At 39.5% G+C, this 16,820-nt stretch overlaps 2 protein-coding genes across 6 annotated transcripts; one reads left to right on the top strand and one right to left on the bottom strand.

Moving 5' to 3' along the window:
* Window positions 1–1,634: 1,634 nt before the first annotated feature.
* On the top strand, window positions 1,635–8,199 carry LOC112275693 (alpha-mannosidase 2). Of its 3 annotated transcripts, none has more exons than XR_016500428.1 (5): window positions 1,635–2,322; window positions 2,880–3,062; window positions 3,253–4,437; window positions 4,663–6,355; window positions 7,037–8,199. XR_016500428.1 is itself a non-coding variant. In XM_024506287.2 (4 exons), exons 1-4 carry the CDS (start codon window positions 1,756–1,758, stop codon window positions 6,235–6,237), a joined length of 3,510 nt encoding a protein of 1,169 aa, XP_024362055.1. In that variant the 5' UTR covers window positions 1,635–1,755; the 3' UTR covers window positions 6,238–6,772. The 3 variants fall into 3 exon arrangements, 1 of the variants encoding a protein (XP_024362055.1); XR_002967802.3 differs by having other exon boundaries at window positions 6,678–7,498; XM_024506287.2 differs by lacking the exon at window positions 7,037–8,199 and having other exon boundaries at window positions 4,663–6,772.
* A 367-nt stretch (window positions 8,200–8,566) lies between these two features.
* Window positions 8,567–14,951, bottom strand: LOC112275694 (protein DETOXIFICATION 42). 3 transcript variants are annotated; one of them, XM_024506289.3, is made up of 15 exons: window positions 14,731–14,939; window positions 14,179–14,245; window positions 13,556–14,022; window positions 13,331–13,452; window positions 12,917–13,105; window positions 12,440–12,606; window positions 11,918–12,053; window positions 11,712–11,808; window positions 11,498–11,598; window positions 11,138–11,301; window positions 10,737–10,808; window positions 10,340–10,456; window positions 9,993–10,088; window positions 9,600–9,721; window positions 8,567–9,215 (listed from the first exon to the last, which is right to left on the bottom strand). In XM_024506289.3, the coding sequence occupies exons 3-15, from the start codon at window positions 13,930–13,932 to the stop codon at window positions 9,146–9,148; spliced, it is 1,830 nt and encodes a 609-aa protein (XP_024362057.1). In that variant the 5' UTR covers window positions 13,933–14,022; window positions 14,179–14,245; window positions 14,731–14,939; the 3' UTR covers window positions 8,567–9,145. The 3 variants fall into 3 exon arrangements, with proteins under 3 accessions (XP_024362057.1, XP_024362056.1, XP_090102942.1); XM_024506288.3 differs by having other exon boundaries at window positions 14,179–14,211; XM_090246816.1 differs by lacking the exon at window positions 13,331–13,452 and having other exon boundaries at window positions 14,179–14,211; window positions 14,731–14,951.
* Window positions 14,952–16,820: the final 1,869 nt, after the last annotated feature.

The following is a 16,820-nucleotide window of genomic DNA, read 5'->3' as shown; positions in this document are numbered from 1 at the left end:
TTTTGATGATTATATTATTATTATTCAAAAAAAATATAAAAACATATTAAAAAAATTAATAACTTATTTATGTACATGAATGATTGATAGTACATTTTAAAATATAGATGTATGATCCATATTAGAGAAAAATAAACCATAAAATCATACAATCAACTTAATAAATGATTAAAAAGATAAAAAATTTATTATTTTTGAAAAATAATTTTAATAAATTAAAAAAAATATCATAGAGGTTTTTTATATAATAAATTATAGGTATCTATTTAGAAAATTTTAAAATTAATATATAAAATTTAAATATTATTATTTTTAAATATATATTTTTTCTTTTCTATCAAATAATCTTTCAATTTTTGAATTTATTAATATATAACTGATATAAATATGTTATTTTTATGTTATTGTTTGTCTCATTAAAGTTTTTAGTATTCAATATAATATTTCAATTAATCTTTTTAAAGATTTAAAATTGATTTTATGCTTGCTTAAGATAATAAAACAATTTCATCATATTAATATATAGTTATCTTAAACATCTGTGTGTTAAGGACATATATATTTATTTTAATAATTACCTAGATAATATAAATAGATAGAAGTAGGTAAAAATATAATAATTTGATAATATCTTGTAGAAAAGCTTCTTAAAAGCTTTATAAACATGATTTCACCTTTAAACATGTCTATAGATGATTGATACGTTGGATACTTGGCCAACAAATTAGGCACATATTACACATATTGATAGCTTGTGGTATAAGCTAACCATGTGGCACACATATACAAAACTTGTCTTACAAGTTAAGACACATGTCTTGCAAATTTGACACATGTTGGAGGTCTTGTAGAACATTGCCACAGAGCTCCTAATTAAATAATATATATAGAAGCAAGAGTGAAGCCTTCTTCACTCTTGTCAACTCTTTTCTTATTTCTAGTCTAGCTTCAAGGATCTCTAGTTCTCTTGTTTTTGATAATAGCCATTCTAGTTTATTTTTAATATACATATTTTATTTTTTTAATATATTATTTTGTCATCTTTTTTTGAAAAAAGTCGCACTTGTTTATTTAATCTCATCAAGTTCTTGTCCTTGACACTATATGTATGGATTGTAAAGTTATTTTGGTTCAAAGTTACTTTGAACCTCTTTTGACAAAGGGTTCATACACCCTACTCACAAGTGCATCAAACATGGTTGAAATCACACCATTAAGATCCAAACTTTTATCTCTCCAACATTCCTTAGCACTTAGCACTCCTTAGCATTCCTTATCACTCCTTAAGAGTAGCACCAAAACTATTCTACACCAACAATTTTGAATTACATTATAACGGACTCTTAAATGAATCTTTTAATGGGCCACCAAGAATCAATTCCCAAAGTCTGGAATAGAAAAAATAAGAAATAGTGAAAGAAAAAGAAAAGTCATGTGATGGAATCACGAGCATTAAACAATGGTGCACAAAAATCATCTTCATTATACAGTAATCGGAAAGAGTGGAAGACCAAGGGTGAGACGAGCGTTCGCAAAGTTCCCAATGGAATGGCAGGGTTCCTGGAACAGGGGAACAGGGGAACCATTCCAAGGGAACCAACCCTTAAAGGGGCTCTCTCCTCCGTCGTCGGCCAAGCTCCGGGAGCTCGGGTAAACGCGGGATGATGTTGTCGTCGAGGGGAGGAGTTGAGAGCGGAACCGAATTAAAAACTGTACAGATCTAAACCGTAAAGCTGCATAGAATTGGTTGCAGCGATGGCGGGGGGCTATGGCAGGAGCCTGCCGACGTATTCTTCGTCACTGCCTGGCTCAAACCGCAAAGGTTCTAAGCGACGAAGCGCCGGGAAATCTCCGCCAATGTTTAGTTGGAGTTGGTTTGTGCGCCCTCGGACTTATCTCACGCTCGCGTCGGTAGTGTTCACGTTCCTGTTTCTATTCCAAGGTGGGTTCATCGTGACGTCGATTTCGAAGGCCACGAGGAAGAACCCAGGTCAGAATTTGTCTAGCATTTTGGAGTCGCAGTTGCGGAAGAAGGTGTTTGAGGGTAAGAGGAATGGGTCGTCGGCGCACGTTGGGGAGGCTGTGGTGGATATCACCATGAAGGCCTTGTATGATAGGATTGCGTTCGACGATCGCGATGGTGGGGCGTGGAAGCAGGGCTGGGACGTCCGTTACGATGGCCCCGAATGGGATGAGGAGAAGCTCAAGGTGTTTGTTGTGCCGCATTCGCATAATGACCCCGGGTGGATTCGCACCGTGGAGGAATATTATCAGGAGCGCACTCGCCACATCTTGGATACCGTTGTTGCGTCTTTGCTCAAGGTTCGTCTTCTTCTTTGTTTCATTTTTTTGGACATAGGAAAGTTTTTGGCATTGCGGGCTTCCGTTGTTACGACGGCAATTTGAACCCCAGTGATGTATTGGTATTTGTCAAATTCGTTCCTTCTTTTCTTGTTAGCGTTTCTCTCTGAACCATGGCTTTGATTGTTGGTTTGTCTAAGAAACTGCACCAAATTGAAAACTGTGTCTTCGTTCCATACGAGGGAGAATGAGGGTAGGGTGAACGGTAGTTCGATTTGATACTGATTACATGCTTTAGAGTATATAGCATTGGTTGTGAAAGTATTTGAAGCTTGCACATTGCCTTCCATTGGAACTAATTACTTTTGTATATCATCTATCATAAATCCTGTCTCCCTTGCGCTGCTTAGGATAGTCTCCTGCGAGAGTTTTAAGTATTTTTAGATGATTGATGAACTTCTGGCTGGAGTAAACCACTTCGATCCTGCATTAGTATACCATGTGCATACGTACAGAATTTTTGTTTTGTGTTTCCGAACAGTGGGTACAGCATTAGACAATGCCGTGCTGTTTTTCAGGATCCGCGCAGGAAATTTATCTGGGAAGAAATGTCATATCTTGAGAGATGGTGGCGAGACGCTACGCCACAATCAAAAGAAGATCTCAAACGCTTGGTCAAGTCCGGGCAACTGGAGATTGTGGGCGGTGGTTGGGTGATGAATGATGAAGCCAATTCGCATTATTTCGCAATTATTGAGCAGGTGATCGTTTCGACATTGACCAAGTTAGCGCTGCTACTCTTTGACAATGCTAAGATTCCTCGATTTTCGCGAGTTCTTATTGCAATCATTTAGCATAATGTGTATTTTTGAAGCAAAACGTGATTGTTTTTATCTTATTATATTCACTGGATCTTTTGATTGTGAAGTAAAGTGTGCATGTTGGTTCCAGATGACAGCTGGTAATCTTTGGCTTCTGGACAATGTGGGGGTGGCGCCAAAGAATTCGTGGGCAATTGATCCGTTTGGTCATTCACCGACAATGGCGTACCTCCTCCGGCGAATGGGTTTCCACAACATGCTAATTCAAAGAACACACTACGAAGTGAAGAAAGAGCTGGCGTGGAACAAAAATCTTGAGTTTAACTGGCGCCAAAGCTGGGACTTTGACAACTCAACCGACATTTTCTGTCATATGATGCCTTTCTACTCCTACGATATTCCCCATACTTGTGGTCCCGAGCCAGGCGTTTGCTGCCAGTTTGATTATTGGCGGTCCCCCGGAAGGGCAGGGTACTGTCCGTGGAACAAGCAACCACAAACTATCACCGACGAGAATGTGAAGGAACGGGCAGAGCTTTTGTTGGACCAATACCGGAAAAAATCGGTTCTGTACCGTTCAAACACTCTTCTTGTGCCCTTGGGTGACGACTTTCGGTACATTGAGATGGCAGAAGCTGACCTTGCATATGAGAACTATCAAAAGATTTTTGATTACGTTAATAGTCATCCTAATCTCAAAGCTGAGCTGAAGTTTGGAACCCTCGAAGACTATTTCAGCACATTGAGGCAGGAAGCCACCAAAAAAACTACTACGAAAGAGTTCTCAAATAGTCCTTTGAGTGTACCTGGGTTTCCATCTCTTGCTGGTGATTTTTTCACATATGCAGACATTCATCAAGACTACTGGAGCGGCTATTATGTGACCAGGCCGTTCTATAAAGCAGTGGATAGGGTTCTTGAGCAAACTCTTCGGGCGGCTGATACCCTCTTCATGCTCGCTAGGGCCTTTCATGGGAATGAGATCGCAACTTTGTCTGGCGATGTGCTTGAGCGGCAACGACGAAACTTGGCCCTGTTTCAGCACCACGATGGGGTCACAGGCACGGCCAAAGACCATGTGGTTGTTGACTATGCCAACAAAATGCACGATGGCATTGTAGAGCTGGAAAGCTTAATGGCTGCCAGTGTCGGAGAAATACTTGGCCAAAAGGTTCGCTCGACGCCTCACTTATTCGAGTCTGTAGAGCTGAGAAAAAGCTATGACATGTTGCCAGTGAGTAAAGTGGTGGAGATCAAGAACTTCAAAGTTCAACGCGTTGTGTTCTATAATCCTCTGGAGGAAACACTTCAGCAGGTGAGCTATTAACAGCCTATAGTGCTTTTTTTTCTATGGTCAAGCTCACTAGTAAAATCTTTTTGAAATCTCAGTTATGTCAATCGCCAAGCTTGATCAATGGAAATTTTTCCTGTCCATTCATGGAAGCAAGCTAATGTTTCAGCAGTGTTCTCTTGCGTTCAAAATATCAAACATTTCAACAACACTTTACCTTGAAGTCTGATGTACAAGTTTAATGCGCAGGTGGCCATGGTTATGGTAGACAATCCTGCAGTATGTGTTTTCGATTCCTTGGGCAAGCCTGTTCAAAGCCAGTTAAGCCCAGACTGGGGCGCAGGTATCACCGCCTCCTTCACGTCGAAGAATCATCGGCTGCACTTCCCCGTTACGGTATCGCCCTTGGGATTGGCTACGTACCTCATCACTGCGGACACTGACAACTGCGACACAGCTTCTTTATCAAGTGTTTCTGTGTTCAACGAACCCAGAGATTTCATGTGTCCAGACCCTTATCTGTGCACGTATCACCCTGGCGGCCATGAGCGAGTCTCAATCAGCTCCTCACAACAGAGTCTCGTTTTCTCCACTCAGACAGGGCTATTGATGAGTCATAAGAGCTCGAATGGAAATGAGTTGCCCGTTGAAGAGGAGATTGCCATGTACACTAGTCAAGGAAGCGGAGCGTATTTGTTCCGCCCTCAAGGAGAAGCCGCTCCCCTTGTGCAATCGGGTGGTCTCGTGCTCGTTTCGAAAGGGCCACTAGTGGAGGAAGTGCATTCAGTGCCGAAGTTCAACACGCTTGCACCGCTGGTACGGTCAGCGCGCCTCTATGCTGGGAAGACTATCCAAGCTGCTTCGGCTGAGTTTGAATACTACGTGGATTTTGCTAGGAATGAATTCAATGATCGGGAATTGATAACTAGATTTAAGACAGACCTCAACAACAAGCGCATCTTTTACACTGACTTGAATGGATTTCAAACTATGCGGCGGGAGACGTATAGTAAGATACCTTTGCAAGGGAACTACTACCCTATGCCATCGTTGGCCTTCTTGCAATGCCCTGGAGGAAGACGCTTCTCAATCCACAGCCGGCAGGCTTTGGGAGTGGCGAGCCTGCACAAAGGTGAGCTTGAAATCATGCTGGACAGGAGATTGATACACGACGATAGCCGGGGCCTCGGACAGGGCATCATGGATAACCGCCCCTCTCGTGTTGTGTTTCAGTTACTGGTTGAGCGGAACACGTCTTTTAGTTCGCCAGCTTCTGACTTTCATTCCAAGGTGCCATCGCTTCTCTCGCACCTCGTGAATGACCAGCTCAATTATCCGGCTCACTTGTTTTTCGACACTCCGCAGCCGTTTACTAGCATTCAAGCAACAACGCTAAACAATGACATGGATACGAGTTTCGCACCACTGCGAAACAGCCTCCCTTGCGACCTGCACATCGTCGCCATGAAGACCCTGCGGCCGTCTCAGGCTTCTCCAGGCGAGGATTACACCCATGGCGTCCTATTCCATCGCCGTGGTGTGGACTCTAGCTACCCAATGAGTGACTCCATTACGTGTAGTACCATGGAGAAGCAAGGCTTCGACGTCTTTACTCTCTTCTCCCCACAGATTGACATCACAAAGCTACGCAAAAGCTCCCTGTCCTTTGTTCATACTGATGGTCGGGAAGTCACACTGCAAAAAGATGCAGCCCATCGGAAGCTTGGTCTTGGGGGAGCATTTGTAGGGCGCTCTGAGGGGCTTCTCGATCTCAGCCCCATGGAACTTCAAGCTTTCAAATTTAAGATAAAATCTGTCGGGTAAATTTGCCAGCAATTCAGCGATTTCACCAATTCAAAAGTTTTACGCAGCAAATGCTACAAACTCGTAACCCCCAAGCCCCCAAGCTCGTTAGTCTTCACCGATGTCGGTACGCTTCTCTGTAAGTTGATGACGTTACTATGTGCTCATATAATTGAAAGCCTTATGATATAAATGCAGTGATTGAAGGATGTTAAAGCATGAGGCCACCACACTAATGATCGGTGGTAGTTTTCGTTAGCAAGCACAATTTTTGTTTATTTGGTGCGGCCGATCATGTGCAGAAGATGTCTTTTACTGCAGTTTTGAGAGGTTTGTGTTGGCCTCTAGCTGTTGTTAATTTTAGGACCGCCGGGAGAGCAGCGGTGTGTATGATAAGGGGTATTGGAGGGAACGAGAGGCCAGAAGTGGGTTGTGAATAAACTTCAGTTGCCTGTTTCCAGGTATTTTGTGCGAGGTTGAAGTTGGGATTGACAAGTAGGGGAATGATTTTGTAATTAAACCTTCAAAAGTAGTTAGCGAATGCTTGTTTGTCGGAGATTCAAAGTGTCTAATGGAGCTTGAACCATGAAGTATGTTCGACCGAGTCCGATTAGTAGCCCACAACCTTAGGCTTGTTGGTGTTGATGACGAATGAGCAAAGCAATATGCTGCTGCTCATAGTGTGTAAAATCTGAGTGCTTTCTCATACACTAATTATGCTTATTCATAGATACTAGGTGAATACCAGAGTAGATTAGAGTACATGAAGTTCACGAATGTTGAAGCAAGTCACCTGTACGTAGTCCGTCATTCTCAACAGGAGCCCTTATTGGCTAGATGACGGAGCTGGGGATGGAGCCCAACGGAGGATCCTTCAAGTACATCCTTCTAGTGACAAGCAGCACAGCCAGCCAGAGCATTCCACGTCCTTTCCTGCGTATTGAAATGGCAGTTCTCGGGACCGTCTACAGATTCTTTGCTATGCATCTGGATCTACGTAGCTTCTAATACCATGGATCCTACTAACAGAAACCAGATCGAGTCCTAACTCTCCGTTACCTTCTCCGACACGCCATGTTCCGTTCAGTTTCCACCCTTGAATGTCCAGGCGAAGCCCAACAGAGCCAGAAGGGTGTTTGTGGTGCAGATTGCAGGTCCTACGAACTTCATCAAGCTGCATAATAAAGAGACTCGAACAGTTCATTGAAAATTTTAACAACCCTTTTATGCTGTGATTCTTATCATATTTATACAATGGTAAACAATTTTTATTTTGTTTGAAGAGTGGCAACTTGTGCAAGTTTAAGTTTATTGTGTACAAAAGGTTACAAGATTGGATGCAAGAGGAGTTTATGAAAGAGCAAGAGACAAATAAGACCAATTGTATGAATAATTTTACTACATCTTGTTGAATAATTAATTGCTTTACTTTTTCCTATTACAGCAATAGTCAAACAATCTCTAGAAGGGAATTATGATAATTTTTTTAGCCATTAATAGTTTTTGAGCAATTTAAACAAAGTTTCTGTATGCTTGCCAACTCACCTACAAAAATTAAAACTGGCTCAAGGAGGCCTTAATAAGAGGCAAAGGAGGGCAAAGGCAAAGGACTAAGAAGAAGCAATCAAGCATTGAAAGGAGGGGTTAAAACATAAATATAGAGTAAATAGTCTACAATGCCTAAGGTTAGAATCAAACTCAAAACTAGCTTAACATTACCAAAATCCATGGCCACTGGCACCAGATTTCCTAAATGCAAACTTTGATATTTAATCTTGTATTATTCATACTAATATAGATTTTGACTAACATGTTGCTTGCTTGTTGTGTATAGGCAATAAGCAAACATCTAATTAGGCAAAACAAAGACTAGTACCACAAATGGATGAAATCTTGCTAATAAAGTCTAATTCAAAAAGATCTTTTGTAGAATTGCTCTATTCCAAGATAGAATTAATTTGAAACATATAGAACTCAATAAAATTGTCTAAATACTTTTGCATTTTGTTACAAGTATAGTTTTTTAAAATTGTACAAGAAAAGATCACATTACATAAAATCTATTTAAAATTGTTTTTCTTGATTTTATAAAGTGTTAACTAATCCAAATAATCAAAGTAGTTGATTTCTAAAATTTTGCTTAGAAATAACTTTGACTCTAAATTTTTATATAACAATCAAAGATTTATGTGTATATTAGAAGCTATGTCAACATACTCAAGATTGTAAGCAATGACATATAAAATAGTACATGTCCATCTTCCAACTTCACAAGAACCGTTCGGAATCTGAATTACTACTTTCATCATGGCAAGTTAACTTCCTTACACGGACTATGGAATCATTCAGATATAGGCAATATACAGAAGCTTGTTATTGATATAATATAGGGGAAATAAAACTGACCCTTCCAAGAACCATGCATTCTGTAATACATGTTCTAAAATTCATGGAGGGAAGAAATAATGTTCAAGTGAAACTACTATGTCCACAAATCTGCAATAATCAACTTCCTGAATCTAAAATCTGGAATTTAAATCCGTAGCATATTGCTGTAGATGCCCCCAAGTTTGAGAAAATTAGATGATAAGAAATTCGAACAAGGTACGTACTCCTCTGACACGATGAATGTGTTAACTTTAACTCACCCGAGTGTTTCTATGAAGCATGAGAAGTTACAAGTACTTCGGCTTGTATGGGACTTCAAAGAAGCCCTAGGAATTTGTGTTGATGTTCGGACCTGCTGTTGAGAAGCGATTGAATGAAGAATTGGTACACTTTGTGTTGTTTAGGCGATGCAAAGTTACTGCGACTATGTGTGTAGACACATAATATTAGACGCGCCTCCATGCATTACAGAGAGTATTTCATGTTAATATGTGAAATCGTAAAATTGAACTGTCTGCTCTGATTAACCAAGAGAAGGTACTCATAGCTCGTCCTCTGTCTCATAAGTCTCGCCATTGAGAAACCGCCAAGGCCCAGTTGTAGATTTCATCCTGCACACAATGAACATAAATAATGAAATACTACCAAATTCGGGTGGTTTCTAGAAGCCTTCAGATCCCATCAATATTGACGCTCGGAGTTTGATGTAGGTGTAGTGAAACAGTGACACGTAAGTTACCATAACTACAGCCGATTTGAACTAAACAGCATTATTATTGATCCTAAAAGTTTACAGATACAATGCAAAGCTAGAAGTTTTCAAAAGCTGTCGCATTATCTAAAAAAACAACTATCGACCTTCAAGCAGCTCGAGTGACAGGTCCAATGCAAGCAGAACATGAGAAGTACTGAACGTTTTTGGGACATACAAAATGATTCCCAACCGCAAAACAGTATTGACGCATTCAAGAGATTCTATAATGGAAATAATATACCTCCAAAATCCAGCAACCATGCGGAGGGTCATGACAGTGGTAAGTCCGGCCCATACTCCAGAAATACCCCAATAATTTGGGAAAAGTAACAAGACTGATATCGAGGGTACGGATATCGCCATCTGCACAAAGTTGTCCAAGTCAAAAATCTTGATATTCGTGGATATCTTATCTAAGTAATATATAAATAATTTTTACTTAATTCGTATTGCTTCTACACTGATGTTTGCACTGGCGACACAAAGGTCCAAGTCATTAGAACATTGTCCTTATTTAAATTTTGAATAAACTTCACACAGCCACCAATTTCTACAGTCATAGGCGGCTAAATGCAGTAAACTTTCCTGAACCCTTCTTGCATACTAGGAGACGATTGTGGTTTACAGCACTTACCATAGAGACAGCCGCATACTCAAAATCCGAAGCTCCATAATGAAGACCATCGAACACAAAAGCCAGCGCGTTGATTGGTTGTGTTACGACAACAAACTGTAACATCGAAAATCAGATGCTTAACACATGAATCTCAAAGCAAGCTATCGAAACTAAGCTAACCTCAAATAATGCTTGTCAATTCACAACAACAGCAGTATCAGAACATTCCTTTTCAAAAACCAACCATTTGCTTCGACAGTTAAAGAAACAAGATGTGATCCTACTTGAAAAGGCACACTTGAGTAATATAGGAAGTTGTACAGTAGTAATCTACTCTTCGTGTATTAGTGCAAAAGGTGATATACCGGGATAAGAAGCCCAACGTAAAACAACACAGTCTCGTCATCCGTAAACACGCTTGTGAAAGTAGGCATGCCAATTGCAAGGGCTAATCCCGAAACAACACCAAGGCCAAGTCCAATCTGCATTCCATAATTACGGGTAAAAGATTTCTCAATCAGGAAACTTGATCAACTCCTTTCAGGGCAACTTGGTACCAAGATAAACATTAGCAAATTCCTATTAGGAATCGAATGACTTGACTACAGTGGACAGGAAATAGATTAACCTTAGGTCACAAAGAGATGCTAGGAATAATTGTGTACATTTCACTACCCTCCAGACGCAAGTGACATCCATGATCAACAGCACCAAGTCACGAAGCATATATGCATGCCTAAGCAAAAAAACTTCACTACGCACCTGCAATACTCGGATGGAAGCCTCCTTGACAAGCTTATAATCGTTTTTGGCAAAGGCACCAGCAATGATAGCCTAGAAAATTCACACCAGAAATATCCCCAATAAGTTAGAACAAATTTTATTACGTTGTCGAACCTGGCGTCCAAATCGTGTGACAATCCTATCACACTATTTGAGATGCCAGTAGCCACAATTGAGGCCAAAACCAAGTGAGCAATATAGTAGTCATAATATCCAAAATCCAGCAAGTCACCTTTTTCGGATAGAATGTCGAACCCCAAAGAAGACAAGGTGCAATAACAACAAAAGATTGAGACGTCTCCATCACCGATAAGAAGTTCAATCATCTTAATTGTCTCACAATCATCTACAAGTGCACGAAACGGACTAGACCCCTTTACCTGGCCAGCGAGTGCTAAGGAATCTGAGAGAAGTGATACTGCTAGCCAAATCTGCACACAAATTTGGTGAGCAGCCATGGGAATGGCTCCCTGCCTAGCAGCCATAGAAGTACCCAACGTGAAAACTGCGAATAGCGAAATGGTCCGTCCGATCAAATAACCACCTGTCGATTCATAGCAACGGTCACAAGCCAAGCTTAGAAGTAAATCACGCTATCATCGCTACACCGATTAAAACACAAGAGAAACTAATTTACTCCACAACAAAATAGCTCGCTAGCAAATCAAAGACGATGCTACGTAATCGCCCATAAGCTAGACAAAAATGCAAGTTTCTAGTAATTAATGTCGGTAACGCACCAGATGTCAAGAAACGGCCGAATTTTAAGTCTTCCCACCGTTTTGGAAATAGAAGAACACGCTGCTTCAATTTCCACAAAAGTACACTTGCAATAAAATACCTGCCAAGACATAGAAAGTTTATTTTCCAAAACACAAGGAAAGAAAAAACAAATTTTCTAAGTAAAATTATTAGTGAAGTAGACGTGTTCGAACTCAAAGATTTCCCTCTTACTCTGATACTACTGTAGCAACTGCAGCCCCACCAACACCGAGATGGAGGGAGAACATTAAAACAGGATCCAAAAAAACGTTGACAAAGCTCCCTGCGACTGCAACCATTTTACAATATATTGTGAGCACACATAAAAATCTCGACTATGCGCGTCAAAATGAACCAACTAAATATGATAGAATTTGCTTGCGTGGAGAGCAACTTACTACTAGCGTACAATGGGGTCTTTGTATCTTTGAAACCGCGAAAAACACCTTGAATGGCAAGAGCCACCACCACAGCAGGTGCTCCAAGACCACGCAAAGCCAAATATTCTAAAGCTGGAGTGTGCATAGGGGATGCCTGCTTCAATGTTCATTATGTTAGGATCTATTATATAATGGAGCTTGAACTGCCTAGCACAGCCAGCTAAATTATCCAAGATAAAATATGCTAACAATTGATAGGAAGACACATCCTCTTAATTGACTTGGGGCACGCGAAAATGAACAAAAATATAGCTGCATATTTCTTCATACACAGTCAAGATTATTGAATATACGCTTTCCTGAAAGCACGCGTAGTCAGAATACATAAGCCCAGAAAGTACAAAAATTCACAATCGTAGCGAAAATCCATGACTTGACATGAGCCAAGGTTGAGACAATGTGCGGATATTTCATACAATGTTAAATCGTATGCATCTCTGATAGTAGTCATTCAAGATCGATAGAAACAAGCTACCTTACCACGCCAACTCCCATAACATTCAAAATAGGACCCGCTAAGAAAGCCAATATGAATGCCTCTCCAACTCCAAGGGCGATACCGAGCACCAAAGCAGACGAAATTGCAGGAAGAAAGCGCTTCTGTTCTTCCGAGATATCAACAGGGCGAGGTTTGGAAGCCTGACTACCTGACATGTAGAAAACAACAGATTAATTTCAGATGGTAACTTCACTAATGCTGGAATAACTAGCTTGCAAAGTCATTTGGGCACGAACAAAGGAACAAAGCTACTTATTCGCTTTAAGAGAAAGAATTTATAACACCAGTTTCAACAACTTGAGAATTAAAAATTGACAACTTGACAAAGTGATCAAGGTACGAAAGGAGGATTAGACCACAAAAGAGGGTAATGGCTTTATCGGCACTCACTCTCTATCTCTCTCGCTCTCTCTCAGAACACTGCATGACTGTCATATACATAATGATGAATATCTTACGATTTGCACTCAGCAATGGGGTGGACTCTGATTCCTGAAACTTCGTGAGATCGTCAACACCAGACGACTCCTCCGAGGCATCCTCTGCCACGAATGACGTTGTAACATTCAACAAAGGAATGTTGCATACCTTGGAGACTAGGTTAAATACTGATATAGAGACACCAACAGCAGCCAGCTCCACCGGGCCTAGTGAAAAAAAAAGAGATTGCATGTAATGAGTCCAAACATGGTACACGATTCAAGGGATGCTACCAAGCAAAGCAACCAGCATGAATATCTCCGTCATTCTAGTCCATACTACCTGTATAAATCGATTGAAAACACAAGGAGAGTTGCGAGGCAACAATCTCTATCATCACTTTTTTTCCCTGATTTCCAATTTGACAACTCTCACTCCAGAATTGAATTCACCTATTTGTCCAATGAATGCAGTATCCACCAAAGACGCAATAGGATCAGCTGCCAATGCTAGCACTGCTGGTAGAGCAATCATGACGATGTCCTTGCCCAGATCATCTGCCTTGAACATATTGCTGACAAGACAAAGCAATTCAGAACTGAGAGTAAGGCTAAAGCCCCTTGAAGTGTTCACGTTAAAATGACCTAATCCCACCAATACGAGGAAAAAGGTCGCACCTTGAGTCGTCAAAAAAGCTCCAGCCAGGAGTTTTGGTTTCACTTGTAAGAGTAGTCTTGGAGTCATTACCACTGTCACTGCGGAACTCCATCCTTATGATCCTTGCTTGCTTCTGTAATAATGGCTTTGATGAAAAGATACCATGCTTTATAGAATTTGGAGTACAATATTTGCTGCTCTTAAATTGTCTATCAATGATATTCTTGGGCAGAAGACTACTAGATATTGTCTTACAAATACACAGATTTCGCTGATGACTAAAGCCCACGAGACCATGCAAAGGTTTACACTGGTTTGATCGTTCCTTCCACGCTACAGGTCGGATTTCGTGATGTCCAGAATAACATCTAATACTATTCAGTAACAGGTTGTCCATTATTTAAAACAATTCAGAACCAGCCAAAAATTATTAATCACTGGTTCTTTGTTGAAGTAGTCAAAAAGATATTTGTGGCTTTTGTGTAACCTACATTGTGAAAAATATTGAAAAATCAGCAACATTGATCAATGCTAGAAATCACGATGACATTTGAGGATATAAATAAATACGTAACTATGTTGCGATTAAAGTATACAAAATTCATAAATAGATTACTAGCACAAATGTCTCGTGACTACTTACCAGGCTATGTTTATGGTGTTTAGTGTAATTCATCTGAACAGGTACACATGAAAAAATTCTCATAATGCTGCAAGCACGATATAAATCCCAAAATGAATTGAACTGTCTCTATTTACAGACTAAAATTCTCCAAGAAATCCAGTGAAAAAAAAACAGAAGTAGAACATCAAAACGGCACTATCTAACCGCAGAATACAGTGAAGATTAGAGGATTTCGCACAAAGCAGCAGGGGCGAGGGGAAAATACACCTAACAGAGCAGAATTACAGATTGCAAATGCGACAGCAGCAGAACAGATATCCACAGCCACACACACCACAAAACACTGAAAAAACAGCGCTCAAGACACGGTCTAGCATTTCTACAGGCGCCGCCATTACGCAACGCAGCTGTCCGAGCACAATTCGACTAGACAGAAAACCCATCGGAGCTCACACTCCTCACACCTTGACAGCACGGCATTTCTCCCAGACCCGACACCGGACAGAAATTCCTACGCTGTTCGACACTTCCTCCAACTGAATCATATAACCGTAAGAAGAGCACGCTCACATATTCCATTCTGGGCTTTGGACACGCGCTCCATGAAAGCTTGCAAGCGCAACCACTCACGTCCACGACTCAACGGGGAGGGAGCTACAAAAAAAACACCCACCGCCTCCAAATAGAGAGAGACACAAAATCCCTCCCTGAGTGAATCGGGAACCATGGGAACGCCCTCCATTCAAAGGAAAAAAGTGCGTTCCCAATGGCACCAAGGGAACACGGTTCCACTCGCACCAACCAACCAGAATCTCTCTGGTAGCATCTTCAAAGAGAGATCCCACGGTCGTAGGAATTCACTGAAGTCGGACTGAGGGATTCACCGTGTGGATTCAAGGACGTGGCTTACCCTCAGCCTTCGGGGGACGAGCCCGTTCCCACTTGAAGGGAAGCTCGGTCGTAGGATACGGCCGTTGGTACCGTGGTATGGTTCCTTGCCAATCAGCGGCGGTAGGTATCATTGGTGGCTGCCGTGTCCAAAATATCTGTGCTGGTAGATTCCATTATTTGTGGGTGACCTTCAAACTTGCTCAAATTGAAGATGCTAAGAATTTAACTTACATTGTACGGTGTAAAAGAGGGTTTTTTATGTATCCGAAAAAAGTGAGATTACAATTTTCTAAGTTTGTGATTTGTTGAAATTGAGAAGCTTTTTCTTAGTTGGCATTACACTTCAAAAGGTTAGCCAAGAGGTCACTAGCAATGAGATAAGTCACAATGCATTCATTTTCTGAATAACAAAAATAGTGTAGTCATGTGTGTTTTTATTTATTAAATGCACCCTAACAAAGTATTTTTACAAATGTTTGAGAAGTTATGGCAAAAACTGCTGAAATATTTCTTTTATCTTAAAGAATTCTTAGTGTAGAAATGTTACAAGTGGCAGGTACAAATTGTTGAGAAGAATAACACAGCTAAATTTTGATAAAAGAAAACTAGATTTCCAACATTACATGTGGTTTTTTTTACTTAAGATTATGATAAACACATTATATATATAAATATATATATATATATATATATATAGATGTAAGTCAAAATAATATTTAAAATACCTATGGGAATAGAGCTTTATACACAAAGTATAACTATTACATGATACATTACTGGTTAAAAAAAACAAGACAAGGTACAAGATTATTAAAAGACATAATTTTTAAATAATAAGTATTTATCTTAAAATACAAATAAATAAATAATGATGACATTCTATATTATTAGTTATTATTATGAATTCTTTTTGTAAATAGAAACTTGTAAAAGTATAAGTTTTAAAACAATACTTAAATTTAACCAATTATAGGACTCTTGACTATAATCAGACTTTGTTTCTCAAAATATGTATTTTTTTTAACCCCCACCTGAGTACTCATGGTTAGATGTAAATTTCAAATTCTAATGTGGATAATTTCAATCTCACAAGGATAATTATGATGTTTGTAGGTGGAATAATTTCTAAATAAAAATTTGGCATGTGAAAAGTATTTCTTTTAAAATATGTAGGTATTACAGAATTTAAATAAATTTGAAATTATGCATAAATATAATTAATTGACGGTGTACATGGTTAAAATCATTCTTGTGCATAACAAGGATTATACTCAAATTCTGATTACAACTCAAAACCTAGAAAATTAATGAAAGTCTTCAATATATTCATACTACATTTATGCTGCTTTCTATAACTATGTAAAAACAATAAATGTATACTTTCATTTGATTTGATGTTTTGGTCAATAAACCCCACTCCTCTCTTGCTAAATACATGTATACACATGTAAAAAATTCATGAATAATTTAATTCTTTGAAAATGTAATGGTTATCATTGAAACTGACATCCACATGAACTGAAGGGTTCCGTAGTAGTAATAATAATAAGAATAATAATAACATACAGATAGGTATATGAACAAAAACTATCGAAATACTGTAAATAAATTTGTTGGTTACAAATTCTCCAAGACCTTTATAATCACCATAACGACAAGAATTAAAAATAAAAAAATGTTGATCTTAAAGTGGAAGGCTTTAAAAATACATGCCGACTAGCCTCTTCATAAATTCATTACAATAACTGGTTTACAGAAATATCTTACAC

The sequence above is a fragment of the Physcomitrium patens genome, chromosome 23 (genome assembly GCF_059467195.1).
Source record: "Physcomitrium patens ecotype Gransden chromosome 23, ASM5946719v1, whole genome shotgun sequence".
Taxonomy (NCBI): domain Eukaryota; kingdom Viridiplantae; phylum Streptophyta; class Bryopsida; order Funariales; family Funariaceae; genus Physcomitrium; species Physcomitrium patens.
This window is presented reverse-complemented; position numbering and strand designations above follow the sequence as displayed.